General features: G+C 33.2%; 3 protein-coding genes across 3 annotated transcripts; 2 read left to right on the plus strand and 1 right to left on the minus strand.

The window, feature by feature from the left end:
- Positions 1-2729: 2729 nt before the first annotated feature.
- Positions 2730-19398, plus strand: LOTGIDRAFT_158717 (hypothetical protein; the record flags this gene model as incomplete). Its single annotated transcript, XM_009052160.1, has 12 exons — positions 2730-2874; positions 3279-3490; positions 3627-3770; positions 3932-3994; positions 4157-4266; positions 4557-4707; positions 5197-5391; positions 5654-5763; positions 8678-8868; positions 9504-9507; positions 10995-11018; positions 19335-19398. The coding sequence occupies 12 exons, from the start codon at positions 2730-2732 to the stop codon at positions 19396-19398; spliced, it is 1413 nt and encodes a 470-aa protein (XP_009050408.1).
- Positions 19399-22596: 3198 nt separating this feature from the next.
- Positions 22597-23319, plus strand: LOTGIDRAFT_158718 (hypothetical protein; the record flags this gene model as incomplete). The annotated part of the gene is made up of 1 exon (XM_009052161.1): positions 22597-23319. One exon carries the CDS (start codon positions 22597-22599, stop codon positions 23317-23319), a length of 723 nt encoding a protein of 240 aa, XP_009050409.1.
- A 393-nt stretch (positions 23320-23712) lies between these two features.
- Positions 23713-24421, minus strand: LOTGIDRAFT_158719 (hypothetical protein; the record flags this gene model as incomplete). Its single annotated transcript, XM_009052162.1, has 2 exons — positions 23713-24290; positions 24367-24421. 2 exons carry the CDS (start codon positions 24419-24421, stop codon positions 23713-23715), a joined length of 633 nt encoding a protein of 210 aa, XP_009050410.1.
- Between the last annotated feature and the right edge of the window lie 380 nt (positions 24422-24801).

A 24801-nucleotide genomic window follows, 5' to 3' on the forward strand; every position in this document is an offset into this window, starting at 1 on the left:
ATTACCTCATATATTCAGCCACTTTGTTTGTTTTTTTCATATGTTTTTGCTTCATAGTTCAAAAAAAGGAACAGGTTTTGGAATTTAAAAATTTTCAATTTTTGACCTTGACCTTTGTTGACCTTGACCTTTCTAACATCAAACGTCATTGGCATTGGCTATCTATTTATACTTTTATATTTGCCGTCCTATGTCAACTTCCGGTTTTATAGTCGTTAGCAATTTGAAATTTTGATGGCGTATATCTCTTGATCTTGACCTTTTTAGACCTTCTCCTTTACAAGATCAAAGGTCATTGACCTTGGCTATCTGCTGATACTTTCATTTGTGAGGTCTGACGTCCACTTCCGGTATTACAATCTTCTAAAAAATGAAAATTTCTCAACTTTAGACCGTTCTTGCACTTGATCTAATTATCGTGGAAGGTTGATTTTTTCAGGTTCTTTTGCATTTTGCTACATTTGCAAAGTCCCACTCTGTGCCACGAGTGGCTCTAGTTTTTTTTTTTTTCCGAAATTTACACACCTTCCTGAGCTTAAACTGCAGTAGTTGCGGCAACCATTCAACTTCTCTAGACCTTCTGTAGTGGCAACGTGTTCCTTAAATATATATTGGAACATATTTGCAAAACTGGAATTGCCACAGTTCAACATGTGCAAAAAGTCGAAAATCGGCTCTAGAAGGCGTATTTTTGCATCGATTTTCTTCGGGTTTTCATTTTTATAATCTACCTGTAATTTCTGACCTGATAGCACTTGAAAAATTACGAAATTCGAAAATTCGTCGCTCACTTTTTTCGATCAAATTTTTCGATTTTTTTGCAACTTTTTTGCTTTTGCATCGATTGATCTGAAATTTTAAATGCAAAGAGACTTCACTAATGTTACTAATATGATACAGTCAAATTTTTTACGTCATTTCCGATTTTAAACAGGAAAGCGACTGAACTTCAAATCTACTTCCGGTTGAATAACTTCCGGTGTAATTTATGTAGGTCAACAAAATTTGGCTGATCTTTGGCAAATAAAATTTTATGGCCGATTTTAAAATAAAATCCAGACCGGAAGCGATACTTTGGCCGCCATATTGAAAAAACACACTTTTGTAAAACTCAAAATGGGGCCTCAGGGTAAAAGTTGATATGCTCAAATTTGATGTGAATATAGTTTGCAATCGATTGCGCAAAAAACATTGGGAGCCGAATTTTGAATTTCGCTTTTGCTTTTTTGCAACTTTCGGTTGAAATTTTTTAAAGCTTTAAACGATCACACCATGTGACCTTGACCTTTGATGACCTTGACCTACATAGGGTCAAAGGTCGTTGACCTTGGCTATCATTTGATACTTTGACCTTTGACCTCCGTCATGTACTTCCGGTTTTATAGCTATCCGTAAAAAGCCAAATTCGCAACTTTGGACTGCTCTAGCACGTGACCTAATTAACCTACAGGGTTAATTTTTTCGGTTTCCTAATGTGCTTCTCATGCACTTTACATAGATATATAACAATCGTTATTTTAAAGCAAAATTGAACTTCGTGATTTTTTCAAATTTGAGGTTTTTTTTACAATATTTGCGTCTTTTTGAGCTTGGTGTATGTATATCTTATGATCTATTTGATGTAAAACCTTGATATTTGGAATACAACTAGACACTTTGAATATGAATTCACCTATGACAAAAAACTTATGTGGGCGTGGCACATCCGGGTTGAATTACTAATTGTTTACATTTAGAGGCAGGGGCATAACTCGCATAGAATGCGTTTGTTCAAAAAGGGACTTTGCACACAATTACCTCATCCTTTTGGCCAGTTTGTGTTAACAGCTCAGTTGTTTCAGCTTTATAGTTCCAAAAAAGGAACGGGTTTTTTACATTTGGAGATTTTCATTTTTCGATTTTGACTTTTGTTGTCTTTTGTTGACCTATATTTTTTGACCTCTATTATGTAGGAACTTGAAATTTGAAACATAACGTAACATTTGGAATATTGATTAACCTATGCAAAAGAAATTGAGGTGGGCGTGGCACTTCCGGGTTAAATTACTCATTATTGACATTTTTGGCCAGGGGGATAACTCGCAAAGTATACATTTGTTCAAAATGGAACTTTGCATACAATTCCATCATATTGTGAGCCACTTTGTATTAGAATTTCAGTTGTTTCCGCTTCTTAGTTCAAAAAAAGGAACAGGTTTTGGAAATTCAAAATTTTCAATTTTTGACCTTGACCTTTGTTGACCTTGACCTTTGTAGGATCAAACGTCATTGGCATTGGCTATCTATTTATACTTTTATACTTGCTCTCCTATGTCAACTTCCGGTTTTATAGTCGTGTGTAATTTGAAATTTTAATGACGTTTATCTCTTGATCTTGACCTTTTTAGACATTCTCTTTTACAAGATCAAAGGTCATTGACCTTGGCTATCTGCTGATACTTTCATTTGTGAGGTCTGACGTCTACTACCGGTATTAGAATCTTCTAAAAAATGAAAATTTCTCAACTTCAGACTGTTCTTGCGCTTGATCTAATTGTCGTGGAAGGATGATTTTTTCGGGGTCTTTTGCAATTTGCTACATTTGCAAAGTCCCACTCTGTGCCACGAGTGGCTCTAGTTTCTTTTTGGACTGCATTTTTCTTGTATATTATTATATTGTATCCACACTGTACATTTAAAAAAGCCTTGTTTTCCTTTAGGGACAATTGTATTTTGCTAACAGCATACACATGTCTATTCAACAACTAGAAACAGCATCTGAAACAATGACCAACATATATGATCTCGCTATTACGGCTTATGCTTTATATGTAGCTGGAAGTACGAAGTCATCAAATATCTTACAGAAGCTGGAATCTTTACAAACCACTGAAGGTAAAAATACAATGTTTTAGCGACGAGTATTCCGAGTTGGATTTGAATGATCTTATGGTTCTGTTTTTGTTTTGTTTTGTTTTTTTGTCTGAACCTTATCGGTGTATCAAAGATTGTGTTGTCTTTTATATCCGATGACATTTGAAGAGAAATATTCATCTAAATTTTTTTCATCCACCCGCATCACCAACGGTTCATCGAACGAACTGATATCACTATTTACAACATCTGCTCATGTGTTGTTAATATTGACCATAAAGTATATCCAATTAATGGACCTATTCCTTTTTCATGAAATATTTATATCATTCACTTAGTCTTTGAAGATTAATATTATCAAGCTCTTAACCTGTTTAAATACTGTGTTTTCTCTTTGTATAACTATTAAAATCATCATTTTGTAGATGGTATGGTATATTGGGAAGTTGTTATTGAGGCTGACAGAGTTAGGTATTACTGGAATCCACCACACAAACAGAGTAGTCCGGTTAATATTGAGACTGCTGCTTATGTTTTACTTACTTACTCTAAAATGGGAGAAATAGCAAAAGGTATACCTATAATGAAGTGGTTACTTTCACAACAAAACAGCAATGGTGGTTACTCCTCTACGCAGGTAATTATCGAAAAGCACAGGCTTTTGTTGAACATATTATAATCTAAATTTAGTATGTATAGATAATAGCAAATTACATCGAACGACAATTTACAGTAACAAAGCAAGTGAAGTGAACGACACACTTTTGTTTCAGGATACAGTGGTTGCACTTCAAGCTTTGTCACAATTTGCTTGTCTATTACATGGTGGAAGTTACGATATAACTCTAAATGTATTTGCATGCAGACAAAGTAGAACATGGACTATATCCCAGACTTCCAGTGTATTTAAATGGGAGGTAAGTTCCTTCATTCAAATAATAATGTGTAAAGTACCGCCCTAAAGTCTATTCATTGATACACATGCGTGTCTTCTGGTAGAATTCCGGTATGGGACGTTCCATGCAATTTTACTATTTTTATTCAAATAAAATATCTCTATTATTAATTGTCACTTCAGACTCGTGAAACCACTGATAGTATTGATATCGAGGCTTCAGGTACCGGTAGTGGAATCGTCATGGTATGTTACCTTTATAAATAATGTTAATGATATTGTCAAATTCAGCATCCATATTATATATCATAATCTGAAAATGGGTTTTAAAATCTTACACCATTTATTATTATCTTGTATTTCATTTTTTTTTTGTTTTTAAAATGTTTTTTCGAAATTGTCTTTCAGATAACTGTCAAATATAACATTGAAGAACTGGTAGTCCAATCGACTTGGGGACTCAGTGTCGTAACAGAATCTGAAAGTTTGGAAGTTCTCGTGATCAAAGTTTGTTTTGAGTACGATATCTTTTTATTTTTTCATGACCAAATGTAGTTGTGTGTGGTATATCTGTTTACACATTACTGCCACAAAGGACTAATTAGAGAATATTTAGATATCTCTAACACCAAATTAAAAACATGAAATCTATGATCGCAAATCCATTGTAAAGTAGGCTCCAGCCTCAAGATTTTTTCTTTAATGTTGGGTTATCATTATTTAAAACTTTTTAAAAAAATAATCTGATTTACAAACCTGTTCCACCATAAAATTTTATACAACCAGTGAGAGCTGTTTCTTTTTTCAGCTGGAAGGTTCTCAACCAGTCAAGTGGGATGGCAATATTAGAAACCGTTTTAATCAGTGGTTTCCGAGTAGACGATTCTCAGCTTCAAAATGATAAACTAATAAAGAGGATGGAATCGGACCAAAGGAAATTCACTCTCTATTTCGATGAGGTAATTATCTTTATATTATTAAAATAACAAACGGTCTGCAACCCCCCAAAAATTCATCAAATTACTTGATCAAACTTTTACATGTTCAGCGAATCAAAACACCTTTGTCCTGGTTCGAAAACATACAATTGAGACTTTGCTGGTGTAATGCAAAGTTTTAGATCCTCTTCCCCCAATACTATAAAACATCAAAAAAGCCTAAAAATTGAAACTTGCTTGTTAGGAAATAGAATGTCATGACCAGGTTCAATGAGAATAGACGTTGATCGCCAAGTTCAGTTATGCCCAGACTGTCTTGTTTTATTTTGTCAAGATATCTGCTACAGCACATTCCACGAAGATACGAAGTGGAGAACAGTTTTGTGATCAAATTTGTTTTGTTGATTTATTGTATTTGTATATGTTATCGCGATGTCGACCACAAAACTTTTTAATTCAATACAATATTTATAATAATCATCATCAAATTGGTATTTCATTTGTTTGTAGGTTGGGAATACACCAGTGTGTCTAAAACTAAGACTAGTAAAAGGTGAAGTTGTTGGAAAAGTGAAACCAGGTTTCGTTACTATAACAGATTATTATAATCCGGAGAATAGTGTTACAGTCTCCTACAAGTCATCTATAGGCGAAAATGCTCCGGTTTGTGCTCTGTGTCCACAAGGAGTCTGTGGTGAATGTAAGGTAAAATATCTATTTTCTTAAAGCTGACTTACAAAAGCAAATATCATTGATTATTATACTTTTACATAGACCGAAACATCTGTCTCTATTCCAGCCTCTGATATTTGGACACATATCGGGTAGTGTAGAGACAGACAAAATAGGCCCTGTCAAATGGAGACATACAGCATCTCCGCAGGTGCGAGGGTTTTAAACCCATTTAGATACCTCGGATCTGCAAAAGCAAGATATATTTGGAAAGATGAATATGTTTGTAGTTCAGTCATACGATCATTTTCTCCCTACACCATCTATGTCTCCGGTTCCATCAGAGTATTTTTTAACAAAACTGATCTCAGATCGACCTGTTAAAACTGCGTGCGCAGCCAAAAGGTCAAAGACTCACATGACACTAACAAAATGAAGGTCACGATAATGCCCAACACTTATTTAGAGTCGATGTAAAGATAATTGCGTGGCAAATCTATCGATTTGTCACGCTTCGTGTTCATTATTGCGTGGCAAATCTAACGATTTGTCACGCTTTGTTTTCGCTATGTTTATTTTTTTTTTTTATTTATTTTTTTTTTTTTGGGAATGTCCCTAGACAAAATCGAAAATAATATAGCATAATTGTCTTCACCAAACTTTTTTTAAATGACCTGGATTCAAAAATGAATATCTACAACTCAATTTTTGCCAACCGGAAGTGAGCCATTGCATCAAGTCTGTAGGTCTTATTTATGAACCGATTTACCTGAAATTTTCTTCAATATGATCATTGTTATAAGACGTATCTGGTGAGGCTAACAAAAATTCAATTTTTAAATACTTTTGTCAAAAGAATTTGAATCCTAAATTTTTAAAAAAGCTCAAAATTTCTAACTCAGCTGCTAATTATCCGATTGATCTGAAATTCACAGGACATATACAGAATGTCCATACAAATAAATTTATACAATCAAAATGTTCTATCACTTCTCGTTTTTGCGTGAGAACTTCCGATTTTTTCAAATCACGCCTGGCATCCCCACTTCCGGTGTAAATTTCAGATGTTGGCAAAAACCATATATATTGTCTGTCAGTCATAATTAGAATGCACTTAGCAGAAAAAATCCAAACCGGAAGTGCTGCATAAGCCGTCGCCTCGGACTGACCCATTTTAGCAAAAAATTAATTAGTCCTCTATTTTTTATCCGATTTCTATGATTTTGGTGTCTATTAAAACCTTATAATCTTGTCTACAGTTTGTTGGAACAGAATTTTGAATTTCGAATTTTTTGAAAATTCAAAAGGCCACACCATGTGACCTTGACCTTCGATGACCTTGAAAATTTCACTGTAGGATGTTCTTGACGTCAGCTATCCACAGTTGTACTCATTTTGGTTGAAAAATAATAGCCATTCAAAAAATAACATTTTTGACAACTTTGGACGGCTGTATGACCTTTTCTAATAAACACAGAAAATTATTTTTTTTCAATTTTGTAATTCCCTTTTGATTATCTTTTCAATGATATATGACATTAATCCATTAAAATATGTTTAAAAATATTAGGTTTTTTTTTCGACTGAGGGTTCTAACTTACAATGTAATGAACTCCTAGCAATATGGTTTGTATATTCAGGATCTACTCAATTTTCTCTTTTCAACGATATGTGACATGGGTGGTTTAATACAAAATTGAATTTGTGAAAATAGGCATAAAAGTGTTAAATGTTTATAAGAAATGTGATAAAAATCTGTAGATTGTGGGGATTAAAATGATTGACAGGTGTTATAACAGGTTATATAATATGATAGGAAAGCTATCCATATGAACTTTTGACATGCAGGTGTGAAGTAGTTTGGGTCATAAACAGATTAATCTGATTATGTAATCTTTTAACACTTAAAAAAATAACTTTTTTTTTCAATTTTTTTTTTTCAATTTTCACTTACAATAATTTAACATACACTCATATAGAGTAGTGAATTTTTGATACATTAACCTGTTCGAATTTTTTCTGTACCATTAATAGAACTCTATCTGCAAGATACACACAACAGTTTTGGTTATTGGTGTTAGTTAGGCTGAGGGAATAAAAGCAAACAACGGGGTGTCTCTAGCAAACACTGACCGTGGAATCAGAATACAGAGCGGGATTCTAACCCACAGCACTTAATCGCCTAGCAGGCACCAATTCAACTGGCTTCCGACTGCGCTAATCCTTAGCAATAAAAAGAAAGTGGCAATTTTATCTTCTGCTAAGATTATTATAGGTCATAAATAAATTAATCTAATTACACTATCTTTCAACTCTATAATAATTCACAGTTTTTTTTTTAATTTTTTGCAAAAATGCCCGAATTCTGTGTCCATCAGTGCTCTAGATTATTCAAAAGATGTTAGAACCATTAAATTGACGCTTAGAACCACATGTGTTAAAGTGACTGATACACCATTAGTGTCTTGCTTAAAAATAGGTTTAGGGTCAAAAGTTATGTTAGTAATTAATTTAAATGTTTCTACTGGCTTGATAAATGGAAGTTTTAGTCAAGTAACATTCATTCAAACTGATCAGAATAATCAAACTGACAAAATTTTTGTAAAATTTGATAATGCTAAAGTTGGAATAAATGAAGACAGTGTTCCACTTCCGCCAAATGTACCACGTGGTAGTATTGGTATTGAGAGATATGAAAGCCCTCATGTTAACTATAAGGGCGATGTTCCCATTACGTCTCGCCTATGCAGTTGCTATTCACAAAGTACAAGGTCTAAGTCTCGATAGAGGCGTAATATCACTTCATAAAATATTCCAAGCTGGTCAAGCCTATGTTGCGTTAAGCAGAGTTAAAACATTTCAGGGTCTTACAATACAAGAGTTTACGGAAAAAAACATATATTGTGATGAAAAAATTGAATCGGCATTAGGAGCAATGGATACTTTTTTAAAACCCGAAAACGAGACCATATCAACTGATACTAATATAATTTTACACAATGTTCAGGGTTTATCTATTCATATAGAGGATTTACAGAAACACAGGAAAATGATAGAAGGTGATATCATTTGTTTAACAGAAACATGGCTAAATAATTCATTAACTCCAGCAAAACTAAAGTTAAATGGTTTCCGTCTTCACCACCATCCTCGAAGCAGCAGCTATGATGACAATAGAGATTTCAAATTTTTGAAAGAAAAGGGACACGGAGGAGTAGGAGTATATTATAAGCAAAACAAAAATGTCAACATTTTAAAATTGGGAACACATTGCTTTGAATATTTTGGATAAAAATATTAACGTAATTGTTATCTATAGACCACCCGTTTATCGATTAGATTTATTTCTCCCAATGTTAGAAAGATTATTAGTTGAATTACGAGAATCTGGTTCAGACTATGTTATTATGGGGGATTTCAACCAAAATATCTTGGAGGGTCATTTGTCTATACTAAATTGTTTTCAAAAATTTGGTTTTCAACAACTTGTTCAGCATTACACTACTGAAGGTGGGACACTTATAGATCATGTTTATATCAGTAAAGAAATTCCGTCACATAATGTTCACATTTCACACATACCTGTATATTATAGCTACCATGAAGCTATTAAAATAACCATACGATAAGTTATATTGATACAAGATTGAATTTACCCTTTCACAAAACATTTCATTTAGCTTGGCTCTTTACTAAAAGTGGTCGAGTCAACACCGGGCTTGAGAGGGTTTGAAGTTCAAAAATGTCTTACAGCTATCAGGCAAAGTATCACGGGCCACGCTCAGTGCTGTTCACAGCTCTAGTTTAATATTATGTTAGAAATAAAGCATCTCTGGAGGTGTGATAAATCCCCATTTAACAGGACCTTTTTCTTCTGACTCTACTCCAGCCGACAACTGTCAAAATATTCGTTAGAGGCTGGAATAGAGGCAGATGTTTCGAACTAACTTTTACAATGAGCTTGTTTGTTTCGGTTTTCTTTATACAAAAAATATATCTAATTTTCGGGATATTTTTGTCCCCTTTAACATCTCGTATGTAGGACTGTGTGTCAAATAAGAGGAGGAATTGTTAATTTGTTTATTTTTATTATTCTGTGTATACTTTGTAACTCTTTCAAATTCATTTTTTTGTGATATTTTCAGGTTGGTAAGAAGAGATAGATATAATATTAATGTAATGATATAGTTTCCTAAAACATAATCTATATTGACAATAAATTATTCTGCATCCCAGTTGTTCTTTTATGTTATGTATGTAATTGTCTTCATACCGGATACCTGGATTACAATGTAGATTGTAGAGGAGACCCCTCCTAGAGTTATTCAATGCTATGTAGTGTAGTGAATCAAGGCCGCAGCAAAAGCCCACTTCTTTTCTATTTCCAACTCTCTTTAACATGTAATGTCTGAAACACGATTGGTTTATTATCCCATAAAAACGGACCAACGTGAGTAATTCCTACTAGTTTGAATGATAATAAAAGTGTTTGGGGTGGAATTCATGACCATAAAGCTATTATTCTACAATATCAAAATGACAAACATGTGCTTATCTTAGTCCTAGATGAACACTTACAATTCTCGGCCTGAAACGTTTATATGCTATGTGATGGCATTGATGCTGAATATTGAATATCAAAACTTCTTCTTGCTGAAGATTAACGTGACAACGTTGTCACGATTTTAACACGTGTCTCTCACGAAAACAATTCAAAAAACATAACATCCAGAAGATGTTGTTTCTAATATATAAAAGGGATTGTAAAGAGGTTTTCTAAATTTTGTATGTGTATGGGCGGCAATGATAGCATCAATTTGCGCCATTCCAATTTTCAATCAGACGTCTGTGGTTCTAGCAATTTTACTAAAACTAAGTGTTTTATGACGCCAATCCCAAAAAGGTCTTATGTGATACATGCAAATTTCGCGGGGGTGACGTCATATAACACCTAGTTTTAATGGAATTGCAGGACCTACAGACGTCTGATTGAAAATTGGAATGGTGCAAATAGATGCTAACAGTGTCCCCGATACGCATAACAAATTTAGAAAACCTCTTTACAATCCCTTTAGATAATAAATATACTCCTCGGTCTAAGGTTGAATGTTGAAGAGACGATGTTTGGTTGAAAGAACTTACATTCTCGTCGATAGCTGAGGTTTTCATTGCGGAACGAATATAAGTATAACTCAGAGTTTTAATGGTGAAAGTAGGTTGATCTTCTTTCTGGAGCACCTGTCCGTATCCCGGAAAAATGGTATAACAGAACTGTTCAGCATCTTCCTAATTACAGATACACAGAAATATAATTCCTTCGAATGGATGTCGGAATTAGTGTCAAATGAGACAAAATGGGGACTAGGGGGTCTCTTAATAAAAAATGTTTTTCGTTTGACGAAATAAATAATATACCAGGCCTTCTTATAATTATAAAACTGGAAACATATTATATAATTACACTACTGTAACTCGTCAAAATTACGATATTAACAAATATAATATTACACACTAGAGCTGTGAACAGCACTGAGCGTGGCCCGTGTAAAGTAAAGAGCTAAGCTAAATGAAATGTTTTGTGAAAGGGTAAATTCAATCTTGTATCAATATAACTTATCGTATGGTTATTTTTATAGCTTCATGGTAGCTATAATATACAGGTATGTGTGAAATGTGAACAATATGTGACGGAATTTCTTTACTGATATAAACATGATCTATAAGTGTCCCACCTTCAGTAGTGTAATGCTGAACAAGTTGTTGAAAACCAAATTTTTGAAAACAATTTAGTATAGACAAATGACCCTCCAAGATATTTTGGTTGAAATCCCCCATAATAACATAGGCTGAACCAGATTCTTGTAATTCAACTAATAATCTTTCAAACATTGGGAGAAATAAATCTAATCGATAAACGGGTGGTCAATAGATAACAATTACGTTATTATTTTTATCCAAAATATTCAAAGCAATGTGTTCTATATTTAAAACTCCCAATTTTAAAATGTTGACATTTTTGTTTTGCTTATAATATACTCCTACTCCTCCGTGTCCCTTTTCTTTCAAAAATTTGAAATCTCTAGTGTTATCATAGCTGCTGCTTCGAGGATGGTGGTGAAGACCATTTAACTTTAGTTTTGCTGGAGTTATTGAAGTATTTAGCCATGTTTCTGTTAAACAAATGATATCACCTTCTAGCATTTTCCTGTGTTTCTGTAAATCCTCTATATGAATAGATAAACCCTGAACATTTTGTAAAATTAAATTAGTATCAGTTGATATGGTCTCGTTTTCGGGTTTTAAAAAAGTATCCATTGCTCCTAATGCCGATTCAATTTTTTCATCACAATATATGTTTTTTTCCGTAAAATCTTGTATTGTAAGACCCTGTAATGTTTTAACTCTGCTTGACCAGCTTGGATTTTTTAGGAAGTGATATTACGCCTCTATCGAAACTTAGACCTTGTACTTTGTGAATAGTAACTGCATAGGCGAGACGTAATGGGAACTGGCGTCTAACATCGCCCTTATAGTTAACATGAGGGCTTTCATATCTCTCAATACCAATACTACCACGTGGTACATTTGGCGGAAGTGGAACACCGTCTTCATTTATTCCAACTTTAGCATTATCAAATTTTACAAAAATTTTGTCTGTTAGATTGTTCTGATCAGTTTGAATGAAAGTTACTTGACCAAAACTTCCATTTATCAAGTCAGTAGAAACATTTAAATTAATTACTAACATAACTTTTGACCCTACACCTATTTTTAAGCAAGACACTAATGGTGTATCAGTCACTTTAACACATGTGGTTTTAAGCGTCATTTTAATGGTTCTAACATTTTTTGAATAATCTAGAGCACTGATGGACACAGAATTTGGGCATTTTTGCAAAAAATTAAAAAAAAAAACTGTGAATTATTATAGAGTTGAAAGATAGTGTAATTAGATTAACTTATTTATGACCTATAATAATCTTAGCAGAAAATAAAATTGCCACTTTCTTTTTATTGCTAAGGATTAGCGAAGTCGGAAGCCAGTTGAATTGGTGCCTGCTAGGCGATTAAGTGCTGTGGGTTAGAATCCCGCTCTGTATTCTGATTCCACAGTCAGTGTTTGCTAGAGACAGCCCGCTGTTTGCTTTTATTCCCTCAGCCTAACAAACACCAATAACCAAAACTGTTGTGTGTATCTTGCAGATAGAGTTCTATTAATGGTACAGAAAAAATTCAAATGTAATGTAAACTTGACCCTCGTCTTATCAATCCCAATGCTCAGACCAAGTTTCATCAAAATCCATTCAATATTGTAGCTTCTATTGTGCCCACAACAAGATTTGGACCGACAGACCAAGGGAAGCGACGGACAGGGGCAACGGCAATATACAACCACATATTCATGTGGGCGTATAAAAATATTAGGATATCATATCTGAGAAACAGACAATATGTTTGATTTCTGATGTAACTTTTCATGGGATGATGTTTCAAAGAACGAACACAAAATGGTCTGTACACATTTAGTCTTGTATTCAGAGACTCATAATTAGTCTTGTTAAACATAAGAAAAAATCATTAAGGTACATTGGACATTGTTTGTGTAAAATTTTGAAGATGAAGAATGCTTTGTTTCGAAGAAATCTTTCTGAAATAGAGAATAAAATTAAATGCCTCAACCCGGGGACGAGGCCTAGGATAATTTTGAAAGCCCTATTTTGTTGCCTTACAACAATGTTGATTCCAAAAGACTGATATTGGTGATCAACAGTCTATATATAATTGAAAATGGCATTATAAAAGAGAACCAAATATTTAGTTGGTATGAGGTATTTGAGTTTTCGTATTAATAGATTTAACAGCAGTGTAGCCTGTTGTGTCATCAGCAAACAAGTCACAATAGGAGGCTATATGGAGGGAGAGTTCATTTATAAATAAATCACACGAAAGAGGTCCTTAAATAGATCCCTGTGGCACACCATGACATCTAGCTGAGAAGACAATGTACCATTGGCAAATGTAGATTGTTTCCTGTTTTATAAATATGATTTCAAGAATCTACTGGAATTTAGAGAAAATGTATAGATATTACATTTTTTAATTATTAAATCGTGTTTTACCAAATCAAAAAAGCTTTACGGAAATCAAAATAAACAAACCTGTTAGTAATCCCTCATTAAGATATAGATACATATTATCAGTGATATTTGTTAAGGCTGTCAAACAAGAACTCTCAGATATAAATCAAGACTGATTGAAAAAATAACCGTATTTGTGGTAACACTTTAGCAAGTTAGATGGAAAAATACATAGATCAATACACAAATTGAATATACGAGTTAAACAATAAGACAAAATTGGGGAACCGACAAAAGGATTAATCAAGTCCAGGCTTAGTGCTTCGGTGGTATCTAAATTTCTTAAAGATTTGTTGACATCATAGGCAGTATTAGCAGGAATATGGAAATATTTTTCCTGAGGCACACGGTCATTGATAAAATTACGTATAACAGTACCATTTTTATATTGTCGTCGCCCCTGTCCGTCCGTCCGTCCGTCCGTCGGGCCGTCCGTCAACATTTCTTGTGAGCACTTTAGAGACTACAGTTTTCATCTGATTTTGATAAAACCTGGTGTGATGCTTTAGATTGATAAGATCTCGGTCAAGTTCGAATTTGACATATTTTCGATGGACGGTTTTTGAGATATTGCCCCTGACTTAGAACGCCTTGAAATTTGTTAAAAATTGTTCGTGAGCAGGATTGAAGCTACAGTTTTCATCCGATTCTGATGAAACTTGGTGTGATTATTGGAATTGATAAGATCTTGGACAAGTTCTAACTTGACGCATTTTCGATGAACGGTTTTTGAGTTATTGCCCTTGACTTTGTTAAAACGCGTCAAAATTTGTTAAAAAATAGTTCGTGAGCAGGATTGAAGCTACCGTTTTCAACCGATTCTGATGAAACTTAGTGTGATCATTGGAATTGATACGATCTTGGACAAGTTCTAACTTGACGCATTTTTGATGAACGGTTTTTGAGTTATTGCCCTTGACTTTGTTAAAACGTGTTGAATTTTGTTAAAAATAGTTTGTGAGCAGGATTGACGCTACAGTTTTCAACCGATTCTGATGAAACTTGGTTTGATCATTGGAATTGATAAGATCTCGGACAAGTTCTAATTTGACGCATTTTTGATGAACGGTTTTTGAGTTATTGCCCTTGACTTTGTAAAAACACGTCAAAATTTGTTAAAAATAGTTTGTGAGCAGGAATGAAGCTACAGTTTTCAACCGATTCTGATGGAACCTGGTGTGATCATTGGAATTGATAAGATTTCGGACAAGTTCTAACTTGACGCATTTTCGATGAACAGTTTTTGAGTTATTGCCCTTGACTTTGTTAAAACGTGTTGAAATTTGTTGAAAATAGTTCGTGAGCAGGATTGAAGCTACAGTTTTCAACCGATTCTGATGAAACTTGGTGTGATCATTGGAATTGATAAGATCTCGGACAAGGTTCTAACTTGACGCATTTTTGATGAATGGTTTTTGAGTTATTGCCCTTGACATTGTAAAAACGAGTCAATATTTGTTGAAAATAGTTCGTGAGCAGGATTGAAGCTATAGTTTTCAACCGATTCTGATGAAACTTGGTGTGATCATTGGAATTGATAAGATCTCGGACAAGTTCTAACTTGACGCATTTTCGATGAACGGTTTTTGAGTTATTGCCCTTGACTTTGTTAAAATGCGTCGAAATTTGTTGAAAATAGTTTGTGAGCAGGATTGACGCTTCAGTTTTCAACCGATTCTGATGAAACTTGGTGTGATCATTGGAATTGATAAGATCTCGGACAAGTTCTAACTTGATGCATTTTTGATGAACGGTTTTTGAGTTATTGCCCTTGACTTTGTAAAAACGCGTCAAAATTTGTTCGTGAGCACAATAGAAGCTACAGTTTTCAACCGATTCTGATGAAACTTGGTGTGATCATTGAAATTGATAAGATCTTGGACATGTTCTAACTTGACGCATTTTCGATGAAATGTTTTTGAGTAATTGCCATTAACTTACGAAAAACGCGTCAAAATTTGTTTGTGAGCACAATAGAAGCTACAGTTTTCAACCGATTCTGATGAAACTTGGTGTGATCATTGGAATTGATAAGATCTCGGACAAGTTCTAACAAGAGATATTTTTGATGAACATTTTTTGAGTTATTGCCCTTGACTTTGTAAACACGCGTCAAAAGTTGTTTTTTGCCCTTGATTAGAGCTGTGTGATTTAATTGTTTGTTGTATTTGGGTTATTGATAATTGATTTTAAAAAATTTTGTGGAATTATTCAGCATAAATAATTTCTTCAATATGAGAAAATTCGTACTTTAGTCACTTAAGACTGTTTTATTATTTCTGACAGCTGCCAGTGGGCGTATGTTACCTTGCATCGCAAGCTATCTTCAACTTATGGCTGGGATATATTGACCGAACTGGCAAAGCCAGAGAGTATCTTATTTCAGTAAAATACAAATTAAATTTGTCTGGATCGATTGGAATTTTTTCAAGTTCAATACTTTTGTTATTTGAGGGGTTACTAATTGCATTCCACATTTGTTTAGAATTATTCTTATCTGAAACGAGGTTTTGAATATACTTAGCCTTGGATCATGGATTTCACTTCCATACGACATTCTCTATAATCATTGGTATTGTTATTTTTCTTATGGAGATCATCATTTGAAAAAAATCATCAGTCAACCAATCTGGTATTATAGCATTTTTAAATCGTTTCTAAAGGGGCATGGATATTCAAAATCGGATTCATTATTTCATACCACTTATTCAAGGCATCTTCAGGATTAGTTAACTTTAAAACTGGATCATATCTTCTCTATATTATTATCTTCGAAACAGAGGGTGAAATCCTTTTATCTTGAGTTAATGACCCGAAACTCGAGTCATTTAAATGTGATTCAGTTAAACCAAACATATCAAAGTTGCACGATAGAAGTTTTATTTGATTAAGTTTTTTTTAGAATTTAGATGGGAACAATGAAAACCCTTGTGTGTTAAAATCAGTTCATATTTAACCAACTAGAAAAAAAAGAGACATAAAATGAAAATAATAAAACATGCCCACAAAAAATAATAATAATAATAATAACTCAGAAATGCTCTGTTAATAGACACAAAGAAATACTTAATTAGAATCTCCACTTAATCAACAAACTGGATACGCTGTAAATAAACAATTATTATTGTCCTAGAAGGGAACCCTGGAGACGAAGGGAACGGTGGTGGTCTTCGAAAGCTTATACTTGCATATGAAGGATGCTTGAAAGGATTGGAATAGTTGGTGAATTGGATTTCGGGGAAGGGAGGGTTTGATTCTCCCAAATGTACAGGCCTAGGGTGGAGCAGACACTTTATTTAGAAATTAGGATTAAGGGTCTTGATATTGGGTTTTCTTCTGTTCTTATTCTGATCTGAAATTAGAAAAAATAACTCGCCCGATGGACGAGAAGTATAGTATCTGTTATGTACTGATTGTTTTTAGTTTACTATGAACAATATTATCATTTAAGTTCTTATTTTTTGAATATGCAACTATCATTTTCTGCTTATAGACATGGGGGAATTTCTCTTGAAGGCTCTTATAGTGGGCATGAACTATCTTGCTTGCTCGATTGCTGGTTGTATTAAACGGGACAACAAAGGGTGCTATGCCTACATTATGATAAATATTTAGTCCTATAGGTCTTGCTGTATTCAATGTCTCAATCCAATGGGCTTCCCTAGATTGACGGCGGAATTTGGTAGTTTTATCTTTGGGCAAGTCAATTTCTATACGCTCAATTGGGATTAGGATGAGATCGTCTATCGAATGATCGTCGAGGTTGAAATGATTAGAAACAGGCTTGTCTTTCTTTAATTTGATGTCTGACCTATGAGCATTAAAGCGAGTTCGTAAATTATTCTAGTTTCTCCTACATATTGTTTGGGGTATTTCTTGCATGCAATTAAATATATTACATTCGAATGTTCACATGTTAGATGTTCCTGGATCGGGTACCTTGTATTCGTAGAGTTGCTTACAAAATAATGAGTTTCTGAAATAAAGGGACATGTTTTGCATCTACTGGACAATGCAATCGCGTCATATTTTTCTAAACTTAAACAGTGTGCTGAGTACAATTTGGATGTTAAACTACTGTGTGACAATAATGGTCTACTCCAAGTACAATTTTTAAAATAAGTGGAAAACCCTGATCCCATGACCAACCCCAGTACACATTAAAGATGGGTTCCCTTATTTTCATTTAAGTAAATGAAAATTATTCAATTTATGATTTAAGTGTCTCAGCACTGGTTTAGCCCCGGTTTATTTAAATATTATACTTACAGATATAATCCGTTATCACGAGATAATCACTAGATAATCCTATATATTACACATCCTAAGAAAAAGAGTGGTCTCTTGGTTCAATGGGTTCCGTATCACTTTTTAGATCTATAGTTGATACTTACAGTTTTAATCGTCTGTCACGCGATAAACACGAGATAATCCTATTAAACTTTACAGTAGAAGATATACCGGTAGAAGGGAACATCAGTAAAATATAAGTTCTAAATTTTAATCCATATAGTTGATCATAGCAAAAGTAAGAGAGATCAGAGAGCATGACTTTCACTGTCGGCCATCTTAAGATTGCATGTCATTCAGATTCAGCTTTCTTAGAGCCCATTCGATAATACAGTCCAGATTCTCCTGATTGAATATTCGGTTTTTCTGATCTTTATGCAAAATCGAGGAGACATGGAGAATCGACATGGCGGCTGTCATGATAGTAGGTAAACAACAGTTACTGCGTTATAGGTGTTCATCCGCTGAAAAAGTTATGTTTTCATCGTCAAGTTAAATCTTTCACAGCTACACCTGGAGTCTGTGACACTGTCCTGCTTAAACAAATAGAAAATCAAATAGTTAGATTTAGAATAGAAATGCCTTACTGGAAAAAAATTACACACTAGCAGAGGATCGATGTTACTGTCAGAGTGGCTCGCAAATGACAGACTTTAAGTTTATACAGTTTAAAACATTGCAAAGTAGATAAAACAATTTTATTCCCCTCGATCCGAAATTGTGTCACGTGGTCTCTCCGCAATCACACCACCTCGACAGATAGGAGAACTCGGACACACCGAACTCTGCCAAAAGAGTCACGTGATGAATGATAAAATGAAAATGGAGAAATCCAGAGAATCCGGACTGCATAATCGAATGGGCCCTTAGTGACCTGCAAATATCCGAATAAAGAAATATTGACAACATGCCACATTGGTCTGTTTTATTTGTCATAATGACAACCTGATTTATCACTTGCTGTACAGACAATTGACAGAAATAATAAATATACATGTAAAACTTTCAAAATTTCAAAAAACAAAATCGTAATTAAAGACCGGTGCACACTAAAATAAAAATGTGGGGAAGTAAAGAAACTGAGGAAACCAAACCTGGAACCGTTTCATCTCAAAAGGTATTAAAACTGTATTCATAAATTAAAATCAGTTCAGTCAGCTTCAAAGATTTTACTGTGGCAGATTAGATATTACTTTGATTTTAAATTAGCTTGATATCCTGGTTTAGATATATTATGTATGATATACACGTCTTATGTAAACAGTTTATTGAGACCAATATATTTGTAAAAAATTAATTAAACTTGAGGCCTAGACCGAAACATTTGCCTCCATTTCAGCCTCTGATAGCTATTTTAAAAGTTGTAGGCAGCCGATAACTGTCAAAACATTACATCTATCAGATGCTGGAATATAGGTTTTTTTTGGACTACTTGAGGCCTAACAGAGACGCAAATGTTATAACGAAACATCTACTCTAGAATAAGTGCCAAGTTTGTTATCAAGTATATATATATTATTTCTTGGTAACAGGAATCTTTTATTTCAGGTTGGACCTCCAGAAGAATGATCCACCAACAGAAAAGGTTTCAATAACCATGTTACTAAGATAAAATATTCTTAAATAAATTTCCAGATCATGTGTACAAGTGGTATTAAATTTCATGTGTGAAAGATAATTTCTTATAAAGTCGCCTTTCAAAAATAATTTTTAACTTTTGGTGTATATTTGTGAATAAATGAAGTATAATTGACAACAATAACAGATGTATTGTTGTTTATTCTTATAAAATTCTGGAATAGCATCTAAAACAGATGACTCCATCTTGTATCAGCAGGTAAGATTTTCTTAGTTAAATTCTCTTGGTAGGAGAGTATATTAATAGTCTTCACAAACTTAGTTAGTATGACATGAATAAGTTAATAATATTATAAGCAGGTAGATCGTGTATGTTTTTGAAACTGGAATCAGTGATTATAAAAAGTTGTCAAAAGCATAGACTTAGTAGGCTACCTTAGTAGTACCATTTAAGATTCTTTTACCATTTAAGATTAAGATGGCTGCCACATTGAATTATGTAAGTGGCCATATCTCAGGTTATAAATGTCTTTGCATCATCAATAAGGTCATCAAAATACATGTTTTTGATGATAAATATTTCACCTGTGCTGTTCATAGTATTGTCGTACAATTTTTGGCACCCATCTGTGATTTTCAAAGTGGTCACAAAATCCTTTTTAATTATCCAAGTCACCATATCTAAGATTATATATGACTTAGCAGCATCATAATTAGGTCATCAAAATATATGGTTGTGGTGGCACGGATTTCTTCTGTGATCTGTATTATATTGTCAGATAATTTTTGGCAGCTAATTTTTGGCAGCTAATTTTTGGCAGCTATCTTAACTCTTCTCAAGTTATGTACGAGTATCTGTTTTTTAACAGTCTCCTTCAATAGGTTTTAAGCTTAGATCACTTATGAATGTCGGACCTTTTGAGTATTAACGCGTAAAAAATGTTTAAGCTTTTAGTTCGAAAAGTTTATTTCAACCAATTAAGTTGGTACTTGCGATACAGCAAGCGTATAACATAAAAGAACATGTTAAAATCAACAGTGTTCAAATATTAATTTATTTACAGAATGGAAGTCAATTATGTATCAGTATTAACCATCTTGTTGGTTGTTTACAGTGGATGTTTGTAAGCTACATTTTATAGTTGTTCCTTTATAAATACCCTTGCTATTTCCTTATGGATTTCGTATGTATCCACCACTATACCAATCTTGAAAGTCACTATCAATTATACGAAACCTCTTTCCAGTGGAGTTATTTCTCTTGACCAAAATCATTCTTATAGAAAAATATAGTTCAGAATTTTGAAAATAAAATTTGGCATAATCTTACAACAACCTAATCAGCAGTTTTTTTTCTTTCATCTCAATTGTCGTAGATTTCACATCTGTGGTACATGGAAAATCTCCCACCAAAGTACCCTTAGAAGTATTGGTTTAATTAGAAGATCATTGGTTGTTTTCTTTCTACAATTTTCCTCGGTACAGGTAGTATAAGACCTTTCAATATGGTCGCAAGGGGATTCCCCATTCCATTTCATTCCATGGGGAAAGTGAGACCATATTGAAAGGTCCCAAAAGAGACCTAAACACTCTACATTTCATAAATTCTTACACCAAAAAAACACCTAAACACCCTACATTTCATAAATTCTTAGACCAAAAACACCTTCAATCAATTCCTACATTCCATCAAAAAAGCATTTTATAAAATAACTTCCTTGTTTCGCTTAACATCCGGTTTTTTAATAGCCTCGTTTTAAATAATGTTATTTTTAGCCTAGAAACTTTTAGAAGAGAGATAACCTTTTAGATTTCGATTCGTTGTATATCTACACAACAACACCAGAGCAATCGTATTATCAATTCCTCAAAGCTTTAGAATATCTACCAAAGAAAGATGTTCAAGATATATTTCAATATTACGAAGAAAACGAAGAAGAAGTGGAAATAAAAGATATAGAAAACTTCATTAAAGCAAAGAATCCAACGGATATAAAAGTTTTCTTACGAAAAATGTTAATGATCTAGACTTGTCTAATATTGATAGCAATCGAAAGAACTTAATATTGTTTGATATCAAGCTGTTCAACAAGAATTCTTCACGAAAGGAAGACATCACAACTGTCACTGCATATACCAATCCCAACCTCTTTACGGGATGGATTCTATGTTCATTAGAAAAAATGCAAATTGTTTTTTATTATTTGAATTAAACGATAAAGATTTATCTCAAATCATTCAGTCGATAAATCATGGAATGGATAGAGATACATTTAAAAAGGTTTGTAAAGCTCAATGGAGAAACCCAGATGATCATGGATATGTATTTGTAAATACTAGAAAACCTGCGGGTGAAAGAGTTATGATCGACATATGTTAATTTTATTTTTTTGAAAATGGATAATTGGAATAATATTGTAAAAAGAAATAGAGAATATATCAAAGCTAAGAATAAAATAAAGACCCAAGTTGAAAAAACAAATTACAACAACTTGGATTAACAGAAAATCTACAAACTCTATTTCAACCAATATTAAAATCTCAAGAGGATATTAAAAAGAAATTAGCTTTAGAACCCACACCTCATCATATAGAACCTCATTACCCCAAACCGATTGAATATGGTGGTATTATAATTAGGACATTAGATGATATAAAACATTATTTTTCAAACCCTGACCCAGTTTTACCAAAGAGCATTTCACCAATCGTTGATGAAGTGGGGCTAATGTTTAATGGTTTTAGAAAAAGATTTAAGCCAAATTCCCCCGAATTTATAATCGATACAAAAGATTTTATATACACATTAACAAAAGGATTAATAGATTTAATGAATGGCGAGGATGTTGGTATTGCCGATTATAAGGATTTAGTTGCATACTCAAAATTTCTACATGCGATAAGAAAGTCAGGAACCGAAACATGAAGATTGAAAGAAGTTGATTTATATATAACAAAAGTTATTGAGCAAGATGAAGAGGAGGTAGATGATTATGCAGAAGATTATCCAATCATACAAGAAATAGACGAATTCGAAGATGTGGTATCTGGACAAGGTATAACGTTTTTATCCGACAACAACGAGGAACTACTTAATAGATTACGAGTAATATTAGCGGCAATGAAGGAAGGACATCGATCAAACAGACAATTTAATGAAGTAAATTGTATACTAAAAAGACTCCTAGAAAAGGTATTATAGATAAAAATGATTATAAAAGCGTGATTACAAATGTCAAATAAAGAACAACTATTCGTTATCACCTCAAATAAATCAGACATTAAATTGTCTCTAGATTATGAGTACGAACTCGATCGCAAACAAGAATATGAATTGGGATTAAAGTATTTCTCTGTTTACAATTCCATTAGAAATATCAACGAAAAAAATAACCAAATAAAAATATTAACAGATAATGGAGTTACATTCAAAACCATACGTTTATTACCAGGAAGCTACGAATACGTAGCCATTAACGAATACCTATCTGAATATGGGGGGAGTGCAAATGGTAAAAACAATATTGAATTCGAAGGTTATTTGAATCTGGACAAAATAAAATTGATATTAAGAAATAATAGTCAAGTTGATTTCAACGAAGAAAATTCATTGAATGCGTTACTAGGATTTGATAAACAAACATACACGCAATCCACTTTAGCACCACACAAAGCTAATATCGAGAATGATATCGATGTGATAAATATACATTGCAATTTGATAAACGGTGGATTTTTCAATAAATACAAACGTCAGATTATTTACAGTCTTCCAACATTCACTGTACCGATAGGATATAGAATTATAGTGAAACCATTTAAAACGACATATTTACCACTTAAATCCTTTATGATTAAAGATATAAATCTGGAAATCAAAGATGTTAAAAATAGGTTTATAGATTTTTGTAACGAGGAAATTGTTATTAAACTTCAATTAAAACAAATAAATTAAATTAAACACTCTTCATTCTCTTCTTGAATAGTAAAGTAATCGAAATCATCAAATTCGTAGTTTTCATCCAAACTCAAGTCATCTTTATCACTATTAGGATACATGATTCCTTCGCTGGCCGGTGCCTTTCTCTTAACGAGATTCAGATAACTTCTAAAAACTTTCTTTTGCTTATCATCATCCTTTGGAATAACTACTCCATTGCTGAAACTTTTCCCATGGTTTCTTTAATTCATTCGTCACATCATGTCCACTAGCTAATCGAATATAATCTTCTACAGCTATCTTATCATTAGAGTAACCCTTAAACATTTTCTTTTCTTTTAGAATACCGTCGGAAGTTAGAATTATATTGTATTTAACTTTTTGCGCTAAATATAAACCATATATAATTCAACCATCATCGTAATCATTCTTTCCTTTACAATAATCATTTTCGGACACCAACCCAGCTTCAGCTAATTTATCCCAATTGCAAGACGAAATGTATAAACTATCAGTATCTGTATAGTATATTTCCGGCTTATAAAATCCATCTATTACGTGAATAAAATTATTTATTATTTTCTTACTGTGAGATAATACGAATGATCCCAAATGGCTAGCTGTTAGTCGTGTACATTTAGGAGGTGTACAGTCAAATTCCTTTTCTTCTTCATTTATCTCAACGATATATTGAGTCTCATTTACTTTAGGATAGCTTTTGACGTGTGAATCGAAGTTGGCTTTTAAAGTTGCTTCACTCCATAAATGTCTCGATGTAGTTATATCCTTCTGAATAGATTTACCATACAATGAATTACCTAATAATTTCATACAATTACTACCTACGATATTACCTTCTTGTTTATATTTATTTGTTAGATCTCTCAAAATTAAAATATCATCTCTATAGGGTGGAGTTCTAAAATTTTCTTCGTATACTATACCATCTAATATTTTAATAATTCGTCCACCGGCTTTAACTATTTCTTGAATATCGACCGATGTTAAAACCTCGTGGCAAACGATTTCTGAACCTGATATTAGTGCCAGTTTCCTTTTTACCTTTTTTGTTCGTAAAGGTAATTTTATCTTTAGCTGGTATGGGTTGGAAGAACATGTTGGTAGGATATTTAAACCAGATATTTAAACCAGACTTTTAAAATAGTCGTTCTAGGTCTGAATTTCTGCTCATTAAAGAGCTTGACAAATTCTTTTTCTTCCTCAGGTAAAAATTCTCTAGCACTTTCCGCTTTTGGATAAATCCGACATGGCGGAAGCGTACAAATCGTTAGCATCAAAGGCCATTAGTTTAGTACATTTTATTTTTTTAAGTTTTGAATTAACTTCCGTTTTATCTTTTTTACTTTTACTATATTCTTTAAATAAATCAATTATATTACTACTCTCGAGTTCTGTGTATTCCTTTAATATATTACAAATTTCATCCATTTTATTCATTTCAAATGATTTTCGATTTGCAGAAACTCTTCCTCCTTT

This window comes from Lottia gigantea, assembly GCF_000327385.1.
Source record: "Lottia gigantea unplaced genomic scaffold LOTGIsca_18, whole genome shotgun sequence".
Lineage (NCBI taxonomy): Eukaryota > Metazoa > Mollusca > Gastropoda > Lottiidae > Lottia > Lottia gigantea.